Below are 16,965 nucleotides of genomic sequence, written 5' to 3'. Positions count from 1 at the left end.
ACTCTATGTGGTCTTTCATTTCATTGCTTGAGTCATCAGAGTCATTGCAAATGCCACCTTTGTTGAGCATATTTGTGTTTAGCACTCTGTAGTCCATGAAATTTCTAGAAGTCAGGTTAGGAGCTAGCACCTTTGTACAGAGAAGCAATTCTGGACTGGAGATTACTGCTGCAAAATTTATTCTAAGGCCAGGAAACTTAAAAAAAATGAATAAACAGAAAACCCCAACTAAACAAACTCCTCAGCTTTAGAGTCACAGAAATAGTAAAATTTTGTGGACATATATCTACATTACCATGACTTTCATGACAAATCAGATTTCCAGGGCTTTGTAGTATTTCATAATTCAGGGAGGGAAAAAAATCACTAATTAACCCACCTTTTTTTAAAAAAAAAACAACTATTGTTTTAGCTTTTCCAGGAAAAGTTATCTAGATTTAAAAAAATAATAATTTAGTTAAAGGTAGATCTTTTAAAAATGAAGGACAACATAAAACTCAGTGATCTTAACTTCTCTTTTTTTCTTCTTAACTAGGAACCTCCTGAGTTGTATACAAGAGATAGATTCTAGGCTGACTGCTGACAGAGAGTACAATGCAGCATTTCCTCCTCAAGGCAGTATTCAACACTGGACAGACAGACTGCAGCAGCTCTGCATGCAGTGTGTGATGGTTCTTGAGGAGCTGTCTTGGTTTATCCAGTGCTGCCCAAAAGAAGAGACAGCCAGATGCAGTGACAGTGAAAGGACTGATGTCGAACCCAACATTCCTCAGAGTTCAGTCCCTGAAATGGGAGATGTTCTTGCGGGAATACCTGACCTGATTCCCTCAGATCTAAAGCACTTGTCTCCAGTATCAGCTGAGCAGTTGCCTCCTGGATGCAGGATGAGAAATAAGGATCAGGTGTGGCTGCAGGTAGCTACACAATTGACTGCAGTGATGGCAAATGTGAAGGCCATGAAAGCAGAGGTGGACAGAGTAAGACAGCAGTCACGTGAGACCTCCTTTTATTCCTGGTGAGTCCTACACATGAACATCCCTTCTTTATGTTCACATAGTATGTGTGAAGTAATTTTGAAAATTTTTGCCTATGCATATATTGAAAAGTGGGTTCAGATGCTCTTCAAACATTTTTCTGTTCATTTTTTTGCAAAATGCAGTGCTTGACTCTTTAAAGAAATGTATGTCTTCTCCTGTTCCCTTGTCAAGTGAAAAAAATTTCTGTCTCAGCTTCCCACTTTGTCTTTGATCTCTCAGGATTTTATCCCCATAGCTCCTTAGCTAATGAGGTGAATTTCAAATATAAAGTTAATGAAGAGATTTTCATTTTAAAATAGGGTTGTAGCCTATTTAATAACAATCTTCTGATTTTCTCTCTGCTTGAAACAGTGTAACTATAAGCTTTTTGTCAAATCTTTTCTTTAATAAATTCAGGCTGGATGTATGCTGCCTCTCCCTTATCCATGACCAAGAAAAGGTTTTATCTTAAGTTGGACTGTTTGTTCTTCTTTCAGTATTATGGTATTTCTGTTGCAGGAGAGACTTTGAAGTTTGCACATCAGCTGTGAGTTGTTTGCTGGAAGTCTCAGCCCAGTTACAAAGCATAGAGTCCCTGTTTCTTCCAAAAGGACAAGACATGGAAGCTGCAAATCAGATAGCCCTAATCAAGAGCCTGAAGTATATACAAGAAGAAGTTAATAACACATCTTCACACTTCACAGCCTGGAGAACACAGCTTCTTGCTCCTGTGTCAAATTGCACTGGTGAGGATAATTTTTCTCCGCCTGATTTGTTATGTTGGTAAAGACAAAAGAATTTATTAGTTTGGTTATTGCTGAAAGTGGCCCTGTGTTCCTTCTGATATCCAAAAACTTCATGAAATCAAAACTTGCAAAATTAAGTCCAGACATTATTTGTGCAGTATAATTTTTTTACCATCTCTACTAGTGATGGATCCTGCACTGTAATTGTAGGTCAGGATTAGCAAGGAGATTTTGGTAGAACTGTGTAGTAAAAGTTGCATAGTGCTGTCATTGTCCTTGCATAAAGGAAACATAGGAACCTGCAATCTGATGTTTACAAGCATGTAAAACTGCCTGTGTTATGCTTCAAAAGGAAATCAACGGTCGGATGAAGAGTTTGTGGAGCAGTTCTCAACGAAAGTGGAAACTGTTATCCATGCTGTTCTGTATGCTGTTCAGTGTTTGGTAGAGAGAAAACAGGAAGGTGGAAAAGAGGAAGAAAAATCTTCAGAGGAAAATGGTAAGTTTGTCAATAAACTTGAGTGGGGAGCAGAAGAGTTTAAACCATGCAAACCTTAATTTTTTAAACAGTGTGTGTCAGAGGTACCAATACACAAGGAAATAACTATTTTAATAGAAATTGTGTATTTACACAGATAGGGTGGCTATTTCTAGGTTGCTTGCTATAACATTTTTAGAATATCTGACTTGATCTCCATTTTTTTTAATGTGTTTCAAACAAAGAGGATGCAGCCTTACTTGATGTGATTAAAGCTGGACATATAACTAAACTTCTGGATCAAAATCTGTCTGCTGATTTGGAGGCTTTACATGTGCAGAAGGCAATTTTAGGTGTTTCAGAACTCCTGGAGATCCTGAAATCTTACAGGGAAGACTGCACTTCATATAAACATGAGGTAAATTTTTTCTTTTCATGAGTTTTTTAGCTTAGGAGTCTTGAGACATTTGGAATTGTAACTACTTTGGTGGTTAAATGTGCATTGCTTCTTCTTGCCCAGTGCCTTAGAACTAGAAGCATGTGAGAAACTGGGGACAAATAAAAGTAGCCTTCTGTAGTGTCTGGCAAAAGCTAAGCATTTCTGTAGTAAGAAGACAAAGTTTTTGTGAAAAATCTAGAAAAAGCTCCAGAAACGCTAGAAATAGAAATAAACTCACCTACTGATATTTCTGCTTTGAGCATGTTTTTAGTCACTGTCTTGAGCCTCTCTGAGGTGCATGTCAGTAAGTACAAGTAATGACTCACAGCTGATTTTTTGTTTCAACTGTAGTTCTTCAACCAGTCCTGCTATTTGTTGGTGCGTCTAAAGCCCATGCTCTGCAGATATTCAGACCTCATCCTGTTCTACCTCACCATTTCACTGGCATCTCACAGGAGTACTGGAAAACTGCTTTCTGTTCTAACCAGCATTTTTACAGAGCTTGCTCTGAAGGTAAGTTAGTAGAGGTAACAGTGGCTTTATGGCAAGCATATAGTTAATGTATAAAAGTCTTGAGTAGAAAGTAAGCTGAAAAGTGTACTTACTACTGAGGAAGATTTTGAGTTTCTCTTCACCTTTGCAGGGATTTTGTCTGCCAAAAGAGTTACTTGAAGATGAAGCAGGAGAGGGAGCAACAGAGTTCCATGACTATGAGGATGGTGGTATTGGAGAAGGGGAAGGCAAGAAGGATGTGAGCGACAAAATAGAAAGTGAAGATCAGGCAAGTGTTTGGGGTTGATCTTGTTTAATTGAAGTGAAACTGAAAAAGCTCTTGAAATCCATTATGTGGATGTCTTAGGTAAAAAGAAACACAAAGTTATCTTCAGTCTCCTATTTATGTTGGCTTTTACCTTTGCCTATCACCTTACGAATCTTGTTGTGATACTTCTAATATCACAATATGTTTTTGTGTGTTTTAATATGCTTGGGAAGCTTTTAATAAATAGGCAAGATTCATTGTAATTTTTTGCTTTACCAATGATTTAGATAGAAGACAGTTTTCAAAAAGGGAAAGAGAAGGAGAAAGAGGATCAAGATTCTAAACCAGACATTGAAGGAGAAGACAATGCAATTGAAATGTCTGAAGACTTTGAAGGAAAGATGCATGATGGAGAATTGGAGAAAAAAGGTTTGTTCTTCCACTATGGCAAACTTATAAGAAAAGTTATAGAACAGTTCAGTAATGGCTGATGCTTTCCTATAACATGTGCATGTGTGTCCTTTGCATATATCAATTACACTGAATGGGGTGATAAAATTAAGGATTGCTTATTTGCTTCTAAAGTTAACAAAAACATTATCTTTGTCTTCTGTACTGAAACACATTCTGAACTGTACACAGAAGATGAGGAAAATTCAGATGAAGAGCAAGAACTAGATAAGCAGATGGGCAATCTTGATAATGCTGAAGCTGATGATAAACTAGACGAAAGGCTCTGGGGGGATGATGAAGATGATGACGAAGATGAAGATGCTAGTAGTAAAACAGAAGAAACTGGACCAGGAATGGATGAGGTAATAAGGAACAAGATGGGGGGAAAAAGTATCAAAGGAATTGAACTCTGCTAACTTAATGTGACCTAGAATGGGAATTGCCTCTCGTAGCTTTTTGCCTTAGAAGGGGATAATTTCAGGGAATAACTTCTGTTGGGTGTTGTCTTTTTTTTAGTAGGAGATGATGCCACTGAGACTTTGAAAAGTGGATAAAGTAACTGAGTTTCTTTTGGATTTACAAATAGGAGGATTCAGAGCTCGTTGCAAAAGATGACAATTTGGGGACAGGAAACAAGGATAATAAAAAAAAGCCTCCCAAGAAAGAGGAAAAAGAGCAACAGGAAGAAGACAGTGGAAATCAAGAGAAAATCCATGAACAAATTGATGAGGTAAAAATTATTTGGACTACATGGAGTATTTTGCTGTTAAACCACACTCTGTTGCTCATACCATGTGTTTCTGAGAATTTCAAATGCTTTTTTTTTATAGTGAGGCACCCTAAAGTTCATTTCAGAGCTAAAAGTAAACCATACTGTATCCATTATAATACTCACTCATTTTCTGATAAATATTCAAGAAAGGATTTCTTTGGAGTACCCTGAACTTGCAATAGCTACCAAAACAGGCTTTGCACTGAATTGATGTTTTGATGGACAAAGCTCCAAAACTCTAATTCTGTTGTGTAGCAACAGAAACACCTTAGTATGCAAGAGTACATTTAGCATCTCCAAGAGTGCATATTCTGTTTAGAATGTTTCAGCTAGAAAATTTGGCTTTTGAACATAAAACATGCTGGTTGTAAGTACCACCAATTTATGTAAATGCATTTGCTGAAATTAATCTTTCTGCTCCTTATGCATGATTATGTGTACCACTGGAAATCCACATTTAACTGATCAAAATGTAATATTGTATCCAGTATTTCTTTGTCCTAGAGAATATAGTAGGATCTTGTTTCTTATCTTTGCCAATCCTCCTGCTTAGTCCATGCCTGTTATTTTTTCCCCCATTCTTTGCTGACAGCGTGAGTATGATGACAATGAAGTAGATCCTTATCATGGCCAGCAAGAAGAGGAGCCTGAAATTGAACCTTTGGACCTTCCTGATAATTTGAATCTGGAGAGTAATGAGAAGAGTGATGATGAGGAGGAGGATGAAGGTACAGCTGAAAATCTCTATAGATTCCTAGATGAAAGCCACATGGAAGAAGGGGGGACAATCAGATCATGAACCCTTTTTGTCTACAGAAAGGAGAGAGATGGTGGTAGGATTCAGTGTAACCAGCAAGAAGCTGCAAATTCATTTGTGCATCCAAATATCAACATACCAAATGGAGGCCAGACAAGAAGTCAGCATGACAATATTTTCCTTTACCTCCCTTTCATGCACACTGTGGAGCATGCTTTTCATGCTACCCAAGTGATACAGCCTATCTCAGGCTGGAATCTCCTTATTTAATTGTCTAGTTGCTTTTGTGGTTTCATTTTTGTTCTCTTATACTTCTGAGTATTTGTACTCTCAAAAGTCAATTGGCCCTCAGGTTAAAGGAAGTTACTAGGAATTCATCCTAGTTATACTGCTAGCTAGAAATCAATTTTTGTGATACTGCTAGCTAGAAATCAACTGTGACTTAAAAGAATTATAATAGAATTCTAATCTAATAGAAAACAGATTTTGTGCATAGAACTGAGTATTTTATGGGTTTTTGACAGGCTGGGCAGTTTTATTCCAAATTCCTGTAATGTTCACTGTCTCTATACTTCACTGAAAGTTTTATATACCTTTCTGATTTTTTTTTTAATCCAGAAGAAGAGAATGATTTTGAAATAGATGAGAAACCTATGGATTTAAATGAGGCTGAGAAGACAGAAGAACAGAATGCAGAGGATACTGGTGAGACAGAAGGAGATGATCAAGATGCAAAAGCAGCTGAAGAGGGCATTTCTGAAGATAAAGAGGAGAAGGAAGATGAAGGAGATAAAGAAGATCAAGATCATGATCAAGAAGAAAAGGCAGGGAATACTGAGGATGCACAAGAAGAAGAGGAAGAGTCACAACCACCTGATGAGAAAAAAAATGAATCTGCTCAAAAAAATGAAGATAAGGGAATCCCTAATGAAGACCAAGGCCTTCAACCTCAGGTACAGTATGATAAATAAAAATGTGATTTTTTTTTTTTTCCTTATACAAGATTTAAGAAATGGCTGTGCTGTGCGATACTCTGAAAAAATTGACATTGAATAGACACAATGTTAGAGTCTTCATCAAGATAATAAGAACTATGCTTATTAAGCATGTGTTTCTGCTGTCTGTGTTCCTGCTGCCTCCTTGGCCTTGTGTTAGAGTGGAACAGACTCTTTCAGTGGTGAGGGACCTACAGTGATCATCTAGTCCAGCTGCCTGACCACTTCAGGGCTGACCAGAAGTTTAAGCATATTTATTAAGCTTATTGTCCAAATACCTCTTAAACACTGACAGCTCTGGGGCACTGGCCACCTCTCTAGGAAGCCTTTCCCAGTGTTTGACCACCCTGTCAGTAAAGAAGTGATACTAAAGTCCTAATGGCCATTCCCATGCATCCTATCACTGGGTACCAGGGTGAAGGGATCAGCACCTCTCTCTCTATGTCCCTTCCTCAGGAAGTTGTAGAGAGCAATGGGGCCACCCTTCAGCCTCCTTCTCTCCAAGCTAGGCAAGCCCAAAGTCCTTAGCAGCTCTTTATAGGACATTGCTTCCAGCCCTTGCACCACCTTTGTTACTCCCCTCTGGCCACATTAAAGGACCTTCACATCCTTCTTAACTTATGGGGCCCAGAACTGCACACAGCACTCAGGTGAGGCTGCACCAGTGCTGAATACAGTGGATTCAGCACCTCTTTTGACCAGCTGGTGTTGCTGTGTTTGATGCACCCCAGGATGGGGATTGCCCTCTGGGCTGCCAGGGCTCAGTGCTCACTCACTCTGAGCCTGCTGTGGGCCAGCATCCCCAGATCCCTTTGCAGGGCTGCTCTCCAACCACTCCTCTTCCCAGTCTATGCTTGAGCCCAGTGTTATTCTATCCTAGGTGCAGAATCCAGCATTTGGACCTGTTAAATTTCATCCCCTTAATCATGGCCCAGTGCCCCATTCAATCTAAACCCCTTTGCAAGGAGCCTTTTGTCCTTCAAGAGAGCCCACAGCACTTCCCAGTTTGTATCAGCAAACTTGCTAATGGAGCATTCAACTCCTGTATCCAGATCATTGATAAATGCATTAAACGGGACTAATCCTGGAGCTTAAACCCAAGGAACAGCACTGGTGACTGTCACCAGCTGAAACCCCATTCAGTACAATTATTTTAGCCCTAGAATCCACCCAGCACACTGTGAATCCACTCATCCCACAGCTGGACAACTTGTCCAAAAGGATGCTGTGAGGGACATTATCAAAACCCTTACTAAAAATCCAGAAAATTGCATCCACTGCCTTTTCTTCATGTGCTAGGCTGGTGACCTCATCACAGAGGGGCTATCCAGTTAAACAGGCCTTTCCCTTTGTTAGGCCACTCTGACTGTGTCTTATAACTGTATTTTTCTTGAAGTGCCTTTCAGTAACACAGAGTTCTCAATGTTTTTTAGAATGTTAAAATAATCTGATGCTATTTCAGGAGGAGGAGGATAAAGATAATTCAGAGATGGATGAAGAGATCCCTGAGGCTGAGGAAAGAATGGAGCATGAAACACAAGGGCAGACTGGGCAAGAAAATCTGCAGAGTGACAGTGCTGTTGAGCTGGCTGGAGAGGCTTCAGAAAGAGACCAGTCTAAAGAGGTAAATTATGTGGAAGTGTCCAAGTTAAAAATGCTGAATCTGTGAATATGTTTTCAAGTTGAAATCAGGCAACTGCTGCCATAGTTTTTAAGAACTGTGCCTAAGGCCTTAGTTTATACCAGTTGTAAATTCACTGAAAAAAACCTTAAAGACTATGTAGATATCCTGCATTTTCACTCCTATAAAGGTAAGTTTAGGATAATTGTTGAACTGTAGAAGTGGCTTGTCTGCTGTCCATAAGAATTATACTTGCAGTTATGAGCCATTGGTCATTCAGAACAGAATGTAGCAAAGCACTGCAGTTTAACATCTGGAGTTTGTTTACAGTAGTTTCTATTTTTGGTAATGTTTGAAATTTATTATTTTTCTTTCAGGAAAGTGGAACTGGAGCTTCAAGTGCCAATCAGTCAGAAGGCCATGAATCCACACGTATGGCCCGGGTGGCTTCTCAGAAGCAAAGCATAAAAAACACACAGGTTTGTCTCTTTAAATTTTTGTTTAAATGTCTTAATATTGACCAGCAAATAGTCAGGACTCAGTTTCTCCTTGTCAGAGCACTGTTCTCATTAGTGGTAGGCTACACCTCTCTTGAAGTTGATGGTGTTAATTTGTTCCTTTTCAGAGTTTCAAGAGGAAACCTGGCCAGGCAGACAACGAGCGCTCGATGGGAGATCACAATGAACGCATCCACAAGCGACTGAGAACCATGGAATCCAGCAGTGAAGCAAAGCAGGATGCAGCTCAGCCTAAACAAAACGTGGAGGAGGCTGATGCATTTGAACATATTAAACAAAGCTCTGAACACTATGATGCACAGACATATGGTACAGTGGGATTTCTGGGGGTAAAGAGTTGTCATTGCAGAATCAAATCCTGAAACACTCGTATTTGTTGTAGTTTTCCCTGTTTGCTTTTTAAAGTTATGTTTAACAATCCTTGCTTTGGTTAAAGGTGCCACACCATTTCACTACAATAAATGCTACTCTGCAGTCAGACTCCAACCAACAATAACACTTATGAAAATACTGATTTTGACTTTAAAAATAGATTTTATCTTACTATCTTTACAATCTATTATCTTCAAATCTTACTTCAGCTAATCAAGGCAATAGCTTACTGACATGACACAACACAGCAGAATGAAAGATAAAACAGGGGTTTGAGCTTCAGATCTCTTCTAAGTTCACTGAAATTGATACACAGTGGCCTCAGAATGCAACATTTTTTTTTTAACTTGACTACTTCTCCTTCCGCTTTCCTCTTCACAAGTATTGTTGTCTTTGTGCAGATGTAGCTAGCAAGGAGCAAGAGAAACCTGTTATGCCTCCTGAAGAAAAGGAAGAAGGAGACTTTGAAGATGCAGCAATGGAAACAGAAATGGAGGATGAGGATCTCAGAGCAGTAGACACTGAAGAGCTGAAGCCAGAAAAAAAGAAGTCTAATGCCACTAAACCTTCTGGTACATTAACTTGTAAAGCATTCTAAATGCATGCTGATATGGATCTTTAGATGTATATATAGGTATTCAGATTTGCATGTAGTAGATATGTTTCATAAGGCTGAATGCCTGCTCTAAATTGACTCCTCTGCAGCAGTATTCTTACTTCTGCCCAGTAACCAGCATTAGCCTTTGCTAAACTGATTGACAGAGAGGTTTACTGCTTTCTTTCAAGTTAATGGTCTCTAATCTTTATCCACCACTTTGAAGAAATAAAAAGCAAACACTTCCCTGCTGTTCAACACAGTGCCAATTCACTTAATTAATTGGCATTTAACAATGCATTCCAGTGTCACCACCATCAGCACCACATAACTCAACTGTTTTATGTATAACTTCTGGCAAAAAAAAACAAAAAAACAAACCAGCAAGAAGTAGAGGAGCTGGTCTGAACACATCTGGTGAGGTAGCACCAAACTCTCACTGCCTTCTTTCTTAAGAGGGAACAAAACTGAGCAGCTGACAGAAGTAGTTGTTAGACAAGATAGGTCTGACTTGTCAGCCACACAACCCCCCCCTTTCAAAAAAAAAAGCTAGGTAGAAATATCTCTTGCCAATTGCAACAGAAATTGTAATTTTGATGCATCTAAGTATATGACATCATAGATTGGAATTTTGAACAGTTTTCTTCTTGAACAACACAAAGCATGGCTGGAGAGGGGAGACGAGTTTTACAAGCTTACATTCTTGCCTCCCACTCCCTTGAGCTTTAATCACTTAGATCTCTTGCTAGGCTCTATTTATGGTACAGGTGTGCATGTCATCAGTCTGCTTGTTTTTCCACATGATTCTCTAACTATGTTCTGAAAAACTAATCTTTGAAACATGTCCTACAATGTCATTCTTTTTCTCCTTTAGAATAATTCTTAAGAAATTAGCTGTTAAATAGTGTAGTACAGTAGAAACAGTAATAAAACAAATTCTCTAGTCCATTCTTTTATTTGTAAATTGAATTTTGATTTATAGAAAACTGTTCTGTTAAAAATCAGAGTAAAAATAAGTAAAGATTGCCATTTTTTAATGATGATTTTTTGACTTCTCATATGACTTTATACCTCCTATCATTCTGTCATAGAGGCTATGAGAGTCAATAAATGTACTTCACCAGTGGAACTGTCAGGTGTTAAATATCTGTTAACTATTACTTTGTTTAGCAAGAAGTTTGCAAGACAGAAAAACAATTTGCATTAGGAAATGCATGGTTTTCTGTTCCAGTGAGTTGCAAGATGTATTCATCCCATTCCTAGAATTAAATGTCTTAAAATTTGGCACTTCTTTTAAAAGGAAATGTCAGCTGCAGTACAAAGCATATGAGATGCTCTGTGAAAGAGTCAGATACAATATTGTTTCTTGTATTATGTTGACCCATGAAGTCAGTAATTAGTTTTGTGCTTGTAGGACCAGGTGACGTGGAGCCAGAGCTCCAGACTTTTGACTCAGAGGATGTCAATGACTCTGCACCAGAAAAACTACTAAAGGTGGCTGAAGAGAAGCCAGAGAGAAGCAAGGACTCGACCATACACACAGCCCACCAGTTTCTGATGGACATTCCCCAGGTAGGATACCCAGTCTGTCTTCTTTCAGCTACAGCAGGAGGAAGAGGTGGTTTTACTTGATCTGTGTTAATGTAACTCTGTGAATGCAAAAGACTAGAATTACTTTTTTTTCAGCCAATTCAGTCATTATACATGAATATAGTACTGTTTTATAACAGCTGATCGTAGGTACTGTAGAACCTTTTTGAGCTTTTTATTAGTGTCTCAATTCAAAAAAGATCATGGCCTAGAAGATCCTAGAGCTTCCTGTTAACATGGTTTTCCAGTGCAAACTTCTGTGAAAAAGCACATTTTATCATAAAGACCTATAGCATATAAGCAGTTGGTGGTGGATAAGCAGTTGATGAAATGAAAATATTTTCAGTGTGTGTTTTTTTTAGAAGGATTCACCTTTCATTCTTACAGTATGGTGTCCTAAGTACATGCTTAGAGGGTGCTATTTTACTGTTTCTATGCATAACAAAGAAAGGATTTTGTGCCAGCTGCACTTGATATTTCTACCTTAATGCCAAATATTGCAGCTTTTTGGAAAAAAGCTGCTGAGTGCAAATGTTCTCATGTTGTCAGAATAATTGTGCCTTTGAGCTTTGTAGGTTTCTTCCAACTGGCATGCAAAATGTGGAACAGAAGAGGGAGCTCTTGCAGCACCATTTAAAGGGGAAGGGAAAGAGGCAGCTGGGGGAAAAGTGCAGCTTCTCACCTTTCAGCAGAAGGAAGAAGAGAGAAATCTGCTCCGTTTCTGTTCTTTCTCCCTTCCATTAATATGCAGCAGGTGACCAGTGGGACAGCTGCTGCTTCTTGAGGAATGAGAAGTTACTGGGACTATTGAGCTTGGAGTCATGGGCTTATTTTCCTTAGTCTGTGTGCCTGCAGGTTATACAGACCATGTAGTGCTGTTTGGCCAAACTGGGGGTTTGTAAGTCAGGGACAGAGGCTATTACTGAAAACACAGTGAGAGTAAAAGAAGTATCATAAAGCTTGGGTGTCCTTTAACAGAATGGCTTATCAAATAATATTTGGTGCCAGGTAATGAGGATGATGTCATTCAATCTTCAAGTGGTTTGAATGAAGCTTGTATAAAAATATAACTAAGTGAAGTGTACTCTGTTTCCAAAGATACTAGTTAGGTGTATTGTTCGATAGTTTGGTCTCCATTATACTGTTGATAAATCTGGTGTTTGTCAAGATCATTTCATTGATTTATCTTGAAATTCTATATATTATTGTATTCAGTGTCATTATCATAGATGTTCCTAGCTTTGTTTCTATATTGATTAAATCGCATATGGAGATATTTGTGGGGAGGTGTTTATCCTTCATGTACATAGAAGCCCTTAAAAAAACATGGAGATTTAGAATCTTCATTGAGGTATTCGGGGTTTTTTTGTTTGTAAGAATGAGAACAATGCATTTTACTTTCTTTATAGTTTGCTATACTTTGGGAATCACCAGATGTGTAAACTTAATTTTCTGTCTCATAAAACTCGTAACTCCACTTCTAGCACATCATTAGAGATCCTGAAGAGCTAAGAAAGGAACTTGAAAGGCAACTGGAAGCTTGGCAGACACAACAGCCTGGAACTCCAGAGGAGGTTTGTGACCTCATTTGAATATAAAACTGTCATAAGAATCCTTCATTGCTTTATTTCATCTTCTTTTACTGCTAAAACATTGAGGAATGCAAGCAGGCTGGAATTTAAATACTCAAAAACATATTATATATATACTATTTTGTTGTTACATTTACCTTACTTTAAAAAACATACTACATTATTCTTGAAGCAGGATGCTGTTTCAGATCTTGTTTTGAATGTGAATGCAGATTGTCATGTGAGGCACCCTCAGTTTTAGCTCATTACAGCCTTCCCTGTGGTGCACTGTGGTTTGGTTTCTTTCTTCAGACAGTGCTTCCCCTCTTGTTTTGTTCTTTCATAATTGACTTTAATTTCTTTGTGTGATGTTGTAGGAGAAGGAAGCAGCACAGCTGTGGCAGAAGTATTTAGTACTGACAGCTCCTCTATCACAGCAGCTTTGTGAACAGCTGCGACTCATCCTGGAACCCACTCAGGCTGCCAAGTTGAAGTAAGTTGGGTCTTTCTGAGGCTTCTGATTTCTTTAAACTCATGGGTTTGGGGTGCTTTAACCTCTAAAACTGCAGCATTATGTCATTCTTGCATTACAGTAATTATTCCTGTTTGCAAATGCCTTCAATTTCCTTGTACAGAAACATTAGGTTATTTTATGAAATGCAAATATGATATAGTAGTTGGCACCCATCCTGAGGATATTGCCTTCTACTTTTTTTTTTTCTCCTGTGCAACAGGTGATTAATGAACTTCACCATTTGAAGTTAAGTCAAAGATTATGTAAAATGTCAAAATGTTTTACGTTGTTTATAACATTAAATGATTATTTTTTAAAGAAATATAAATTTGTTTCAAACTGGTGGAATGTAAATTCAAGGTCTGCCTTCCATTTTAGGTACCTAGAAATAAACTTCTTGTAAAACACTGAATATCCATCTTACATTAAAAATGTGGGGGATATTTTTATCTATAATGAAATATCAGTATTAAAACTACTCATATATTGGATTTGTTGTATTTTAAAAAAATCATTTGGTGTATATGCTGCATAGGCCATGGATTTCCAGAATGAGATATCTGCTGATAACCCCTGTCACTGTCTTTTTCTCAACTTTCAGAGGAGACTACAGAACTGGGAAGAGGCTGAACATGCGCAAAGTGATCCCGTACATTGCCAGTCAGTTCCGAAAGGACAAGATCTGGCTGCGAAGGACCAAGCCCAGCAAACGGCAGTACCAGATCTGCCTGGCTATTGATGATTCCTCTAGTATGATTGACAATCACTCTAAACAGGTAAAATAAACCTTGGGAGGGGTATGGAGAAACCACCTGTCATTGATGTGTAGTTGCTGATTTGTTTCATCCAGGGCTGGTAGCTGCTGGAAAGTCTGATAATTCCAAAGCACCTATTTTTCCAGTCCATGTGCTTTAACTCTTGTCAATTCATGCCTGAGAGAATTATTAACAAAAGATCAGTGAAAACTAGCTGAAAGGATGAGCTGTTAATTTTGTTAGAGGTGTACATATCCACTGTAAAACTACTTTTTGTGGCGTATAAAAGGTTGAAAGTTCCTTATCTGGCAGTTCATTGGAGTGCTAAATATCCATTCATCATAGACCACTTGTAGGGCTTTTATTAATTAAAATGGTGTGTTTCCTTCTGAACAGTTACTTATTTATTTCATTAGCCTACCTAAAGTGGTGTCTCTAAATCAATCAGCTAAAGCCCTCAAGCAGAACTATTGTATCTTTATTGCACTGACTGTCTTACACATGATAGGCAGACTTTTCAATTATCTTCCTAGATAATGAAAAATAATGTCAGTAACACTCTTCATATTTAATACTGGGCATTGAGTAAAACATTGACTATGCTAATTTTTGATGCAACTTTTGTCTTTAATAGCTTGCATATGAATCCCTGGCAGTTATTGGAAATGCTCTGACTCTTCTAGAAGTGGGACAAATTGCTGTGTGTAGGTGAGTTTATTTGAAATCATGACTTTTCTTCAGTACTTCAGAGCAGAATGTAAATACCAGTTCCATGCTCTAATTTTCTTCTCTTTTCTGAAGCTTTGGAGAGACTGTTCAGCTGCTGCACCCGTTCCACGAGCAGTTCAGTGACCAGTCAGGGACACGGATATTGCGTCTTTGCAAGTTTCAGCAGAAGAAAACAAAAATAGCCCAGGTACACAAAAATGCCTCTAGGGCAACAGGTTTACCAGTCTTTTCCAGACAAGATATCAGCAGCTTCATGATCACTTTGTAACACTTACTAGTTGTTTTTGTATTTGAGAGTCTGATAGCTGGTTAGATAACAAAGAAATAAAATGGTCGTAATTTTGTAACAGGAAGAGTGTTTTCTCACTTTTAGTTCTGATATATACCACTTTTAAGCATTCACCTTACTCTTTATTGAGTCTTAAAAAGTATTTTGGGTACTGTTGATGTTCTTAATCTTAAACTAGATTAATACTAGAGTATTAAACTAGATACACCTGTTTCAGGCTGAAGCCAGAGAAGTTCAACCTAGAAACAGGATGTAGATTTTCAATGAAGCCATTAATCTCATTAGCAGTGTACTGTGTTGATGGCTTTGCTAGTATTGGGGAACGAAATAATCTGTTTGAAGGCTCTCTGAAGATTCATTAGTTCAAAAGTACTTAATAAATTTAAATCTGGAGTTGATACAGGAAAATGCTAAGACCTGTATCTGTGTTATGTGTTCAGACTGTCTTAGCATTTAAAAGAGAGAAAGCTGTTCTTTAGAAATGTTTTCATTTTTAAGTTTATTATTTTTAAGATGAGATAACTTGATTTTCTTACTTATTTCCTTTGCAGTTTCTAGAATCATCAGCAAATATGTTTGCTGCAGCACAGCAGTTGTCTCAAAATATTAATCCGGGTGAGTTTTTTTGTGTTACTGTGCTTGTTGCCATGGCAGTGGAATGCTCACTACAGTCCCGATGTAGGATCTTGCCAGGAAGACTCCTAGGACTGAAACATCACTTGCATTAGGGCTTTGGGTTTTGCTTTGTCAAAAGCAACGTTTGGTTGAAATTTGGCTCCCAGGCGACATCTACTTCATATTTGTTAATAAGTCACTAAAATCTTGTGTAAGACTTTTTAAAATGGCACGCCTTACCTGCCTCCGTTTACCTCCTGATTGCAGACTATGTTAAGGTGTAGATAGTGCCAGCTGGGAGCATTGTCCAGCTTCCTAAGACCCTGACTCTAGACACTTCTGTTCCTGCTTGAGAGCTTGGGTTCTCTAGGTATCCAGAAGCTGCTCTGAGGAGGGAATTTGCCACTGCTCTGAGGAGGGAATTTGCCTCCTACCTGCCTTTCACAGTCCTGGAACTTCAGGTCACAAGCTGCTTTTCTTTCCAAGAAAAGCTGGAAGACTGCTTGCCTCATGTCTGCCCCATAATTAGTCTAAAAGATTGCTCTGTGATAGTTAAAAGCTTGTCATGGTGGCACCTGTATTTTTTATAAGTTCTTGTTGTTGAAGTACTCCAAGAACTGGACAGTCTGGGATTTATAATCCACAGCTGTTTTGCCACAGGGTGGCCAGGGTGTCACAATATTCTGAGGGGGAGCTGCATCCAGTTCTGTGTAAACCAGGTGGGGATGCAGCAGCAATCAGCCCTGAGGGAGCTGGCAAGAGAAAATGCTGTAGGATTCATCACCTCTTTCTGTAAAAAGACAAAGCCCTGTCACATCTGGGGCCTGTCTGCAGAAGTGTGTTCTGCATCCCTCTGTAACAATTAGGGCTTGCATTCCTCACTGTAATTACTGTGATTTTATGTGTAATTAAATACATAACTTAAAATGTACCTCTAGAGGGATGTATCTGACTCTAGGGGCAACTTGGGTCAATAACATATCTCCAGAAATGATTGGTGCTGAGGAACGCAGCATGGGTGTGATGTCTGATGTTCCAGGAGGTTTACTTCAGACTCATTGGACTGACTTGACAGAATTCTATTTGAGGAGTTAATATCCTTAGGAATACTCCTTTTTCCATTATACCCACAGGCCAAACAGCAAAATAGGGGGTTTTGCCTTTTAAATGTTTTACTCTGAACTTACTGGAGTTTTAAATGGTCTTTGTGCTCAGAAACAGCGCAGCTGCTTTTGATTGTATCTGATGGAAGAGGCCTTTTCTTGGAAGGCAAGGAACGGGTGACAGCAGCAGTTCAAGCAGCTCGGAGTGCCAATATCTTTGTTATTTTTGTAGTGTTGGACAACCCTAATTCCCGGGTAAGTGAACAAGGGAGAAGTA

At 38.6% G+C, this 16,965-nt stretch overlaps 1 protein-coding gene across 1 annotated transcript in view; it reads left to right on the top strand.

Annotated features, from left to right (window-relative positions):
* MDN1 (midasin AAA ATPase 1) overlaps positions 1-16,965 on the top strand; it is a 93,678-nt gene that overhangs the window by 74,412 nt on the left and 2,301 nt on the right. Inside the window, 23 exon segments of the mRNA XM_054514215.1 lie at positions 536-1,015; positions 1,536-1,762; positions 2,115-2,261; positions 2,486-2,658; positions 3,031-3,192; positions 3,323-3,460; positions 3,727-3,868; positions 4,082-4,254; positions 4,479-4,622; positions 5,257-5,392; positions 6,040-6,374; positions 7,879-8,040; positions 8,415-8,516; positions 8,663-8,864; positions 9,329-9,499; positions 10,937-11,094; positions 12,597-12,686; positions 13,061-13,176; positions 13,799-13,973; positions 14,587-14,660; positions 14,754-14,868; positions 15,522-15,585; positions 16,801-16,943. Coding sequence (XP_054370190.1) covers positions 536-1,015; positions 1,536-1,762; positions 2,115-2,261; positions 2,486-2,658; positions 3,031-3,192; positions 3,323-3,460; positions 3,727-3,868; positions 4,082-4,254; positions 4,479-4,622; positions 5,257-5,392; positions 6,040-6,374; positions 7,879-8,040; positions 8,415-8,516; positions 8,663-8,864; positions 9,329-9,499; positions 10,937-11,094; positions 12,597-12,686; positions 13,061-13,176; positions 13,799-13,973; positions 14,587-14,660; positions 14,754-14,868; positions 15,522-15,585; positions 16,801-16,943 — 3,829 coding nt within the window.

This window comes from Molothrus ater, chromosome 3 (assembly GCF_012460135.2).
Source record: "Molothrus ater isolate BHLD 08-10-18 breed brown headed cowbird chromosome 3, BPBGC_Mater_1.1, whole genome shotgun sequence".
In the NCBI taxonomy this organism is placed as follows: Eukaryota; Metazoa; Chordata; class Aves; order Passeriformes; family Icteridae; genus Molothrus; species Molothrus ater.
The sequence above is the reverse complement of the archived record's forward strand: the minus strand, read 5'-3'. Positions and strand labels throughout refer to the sequence as shown.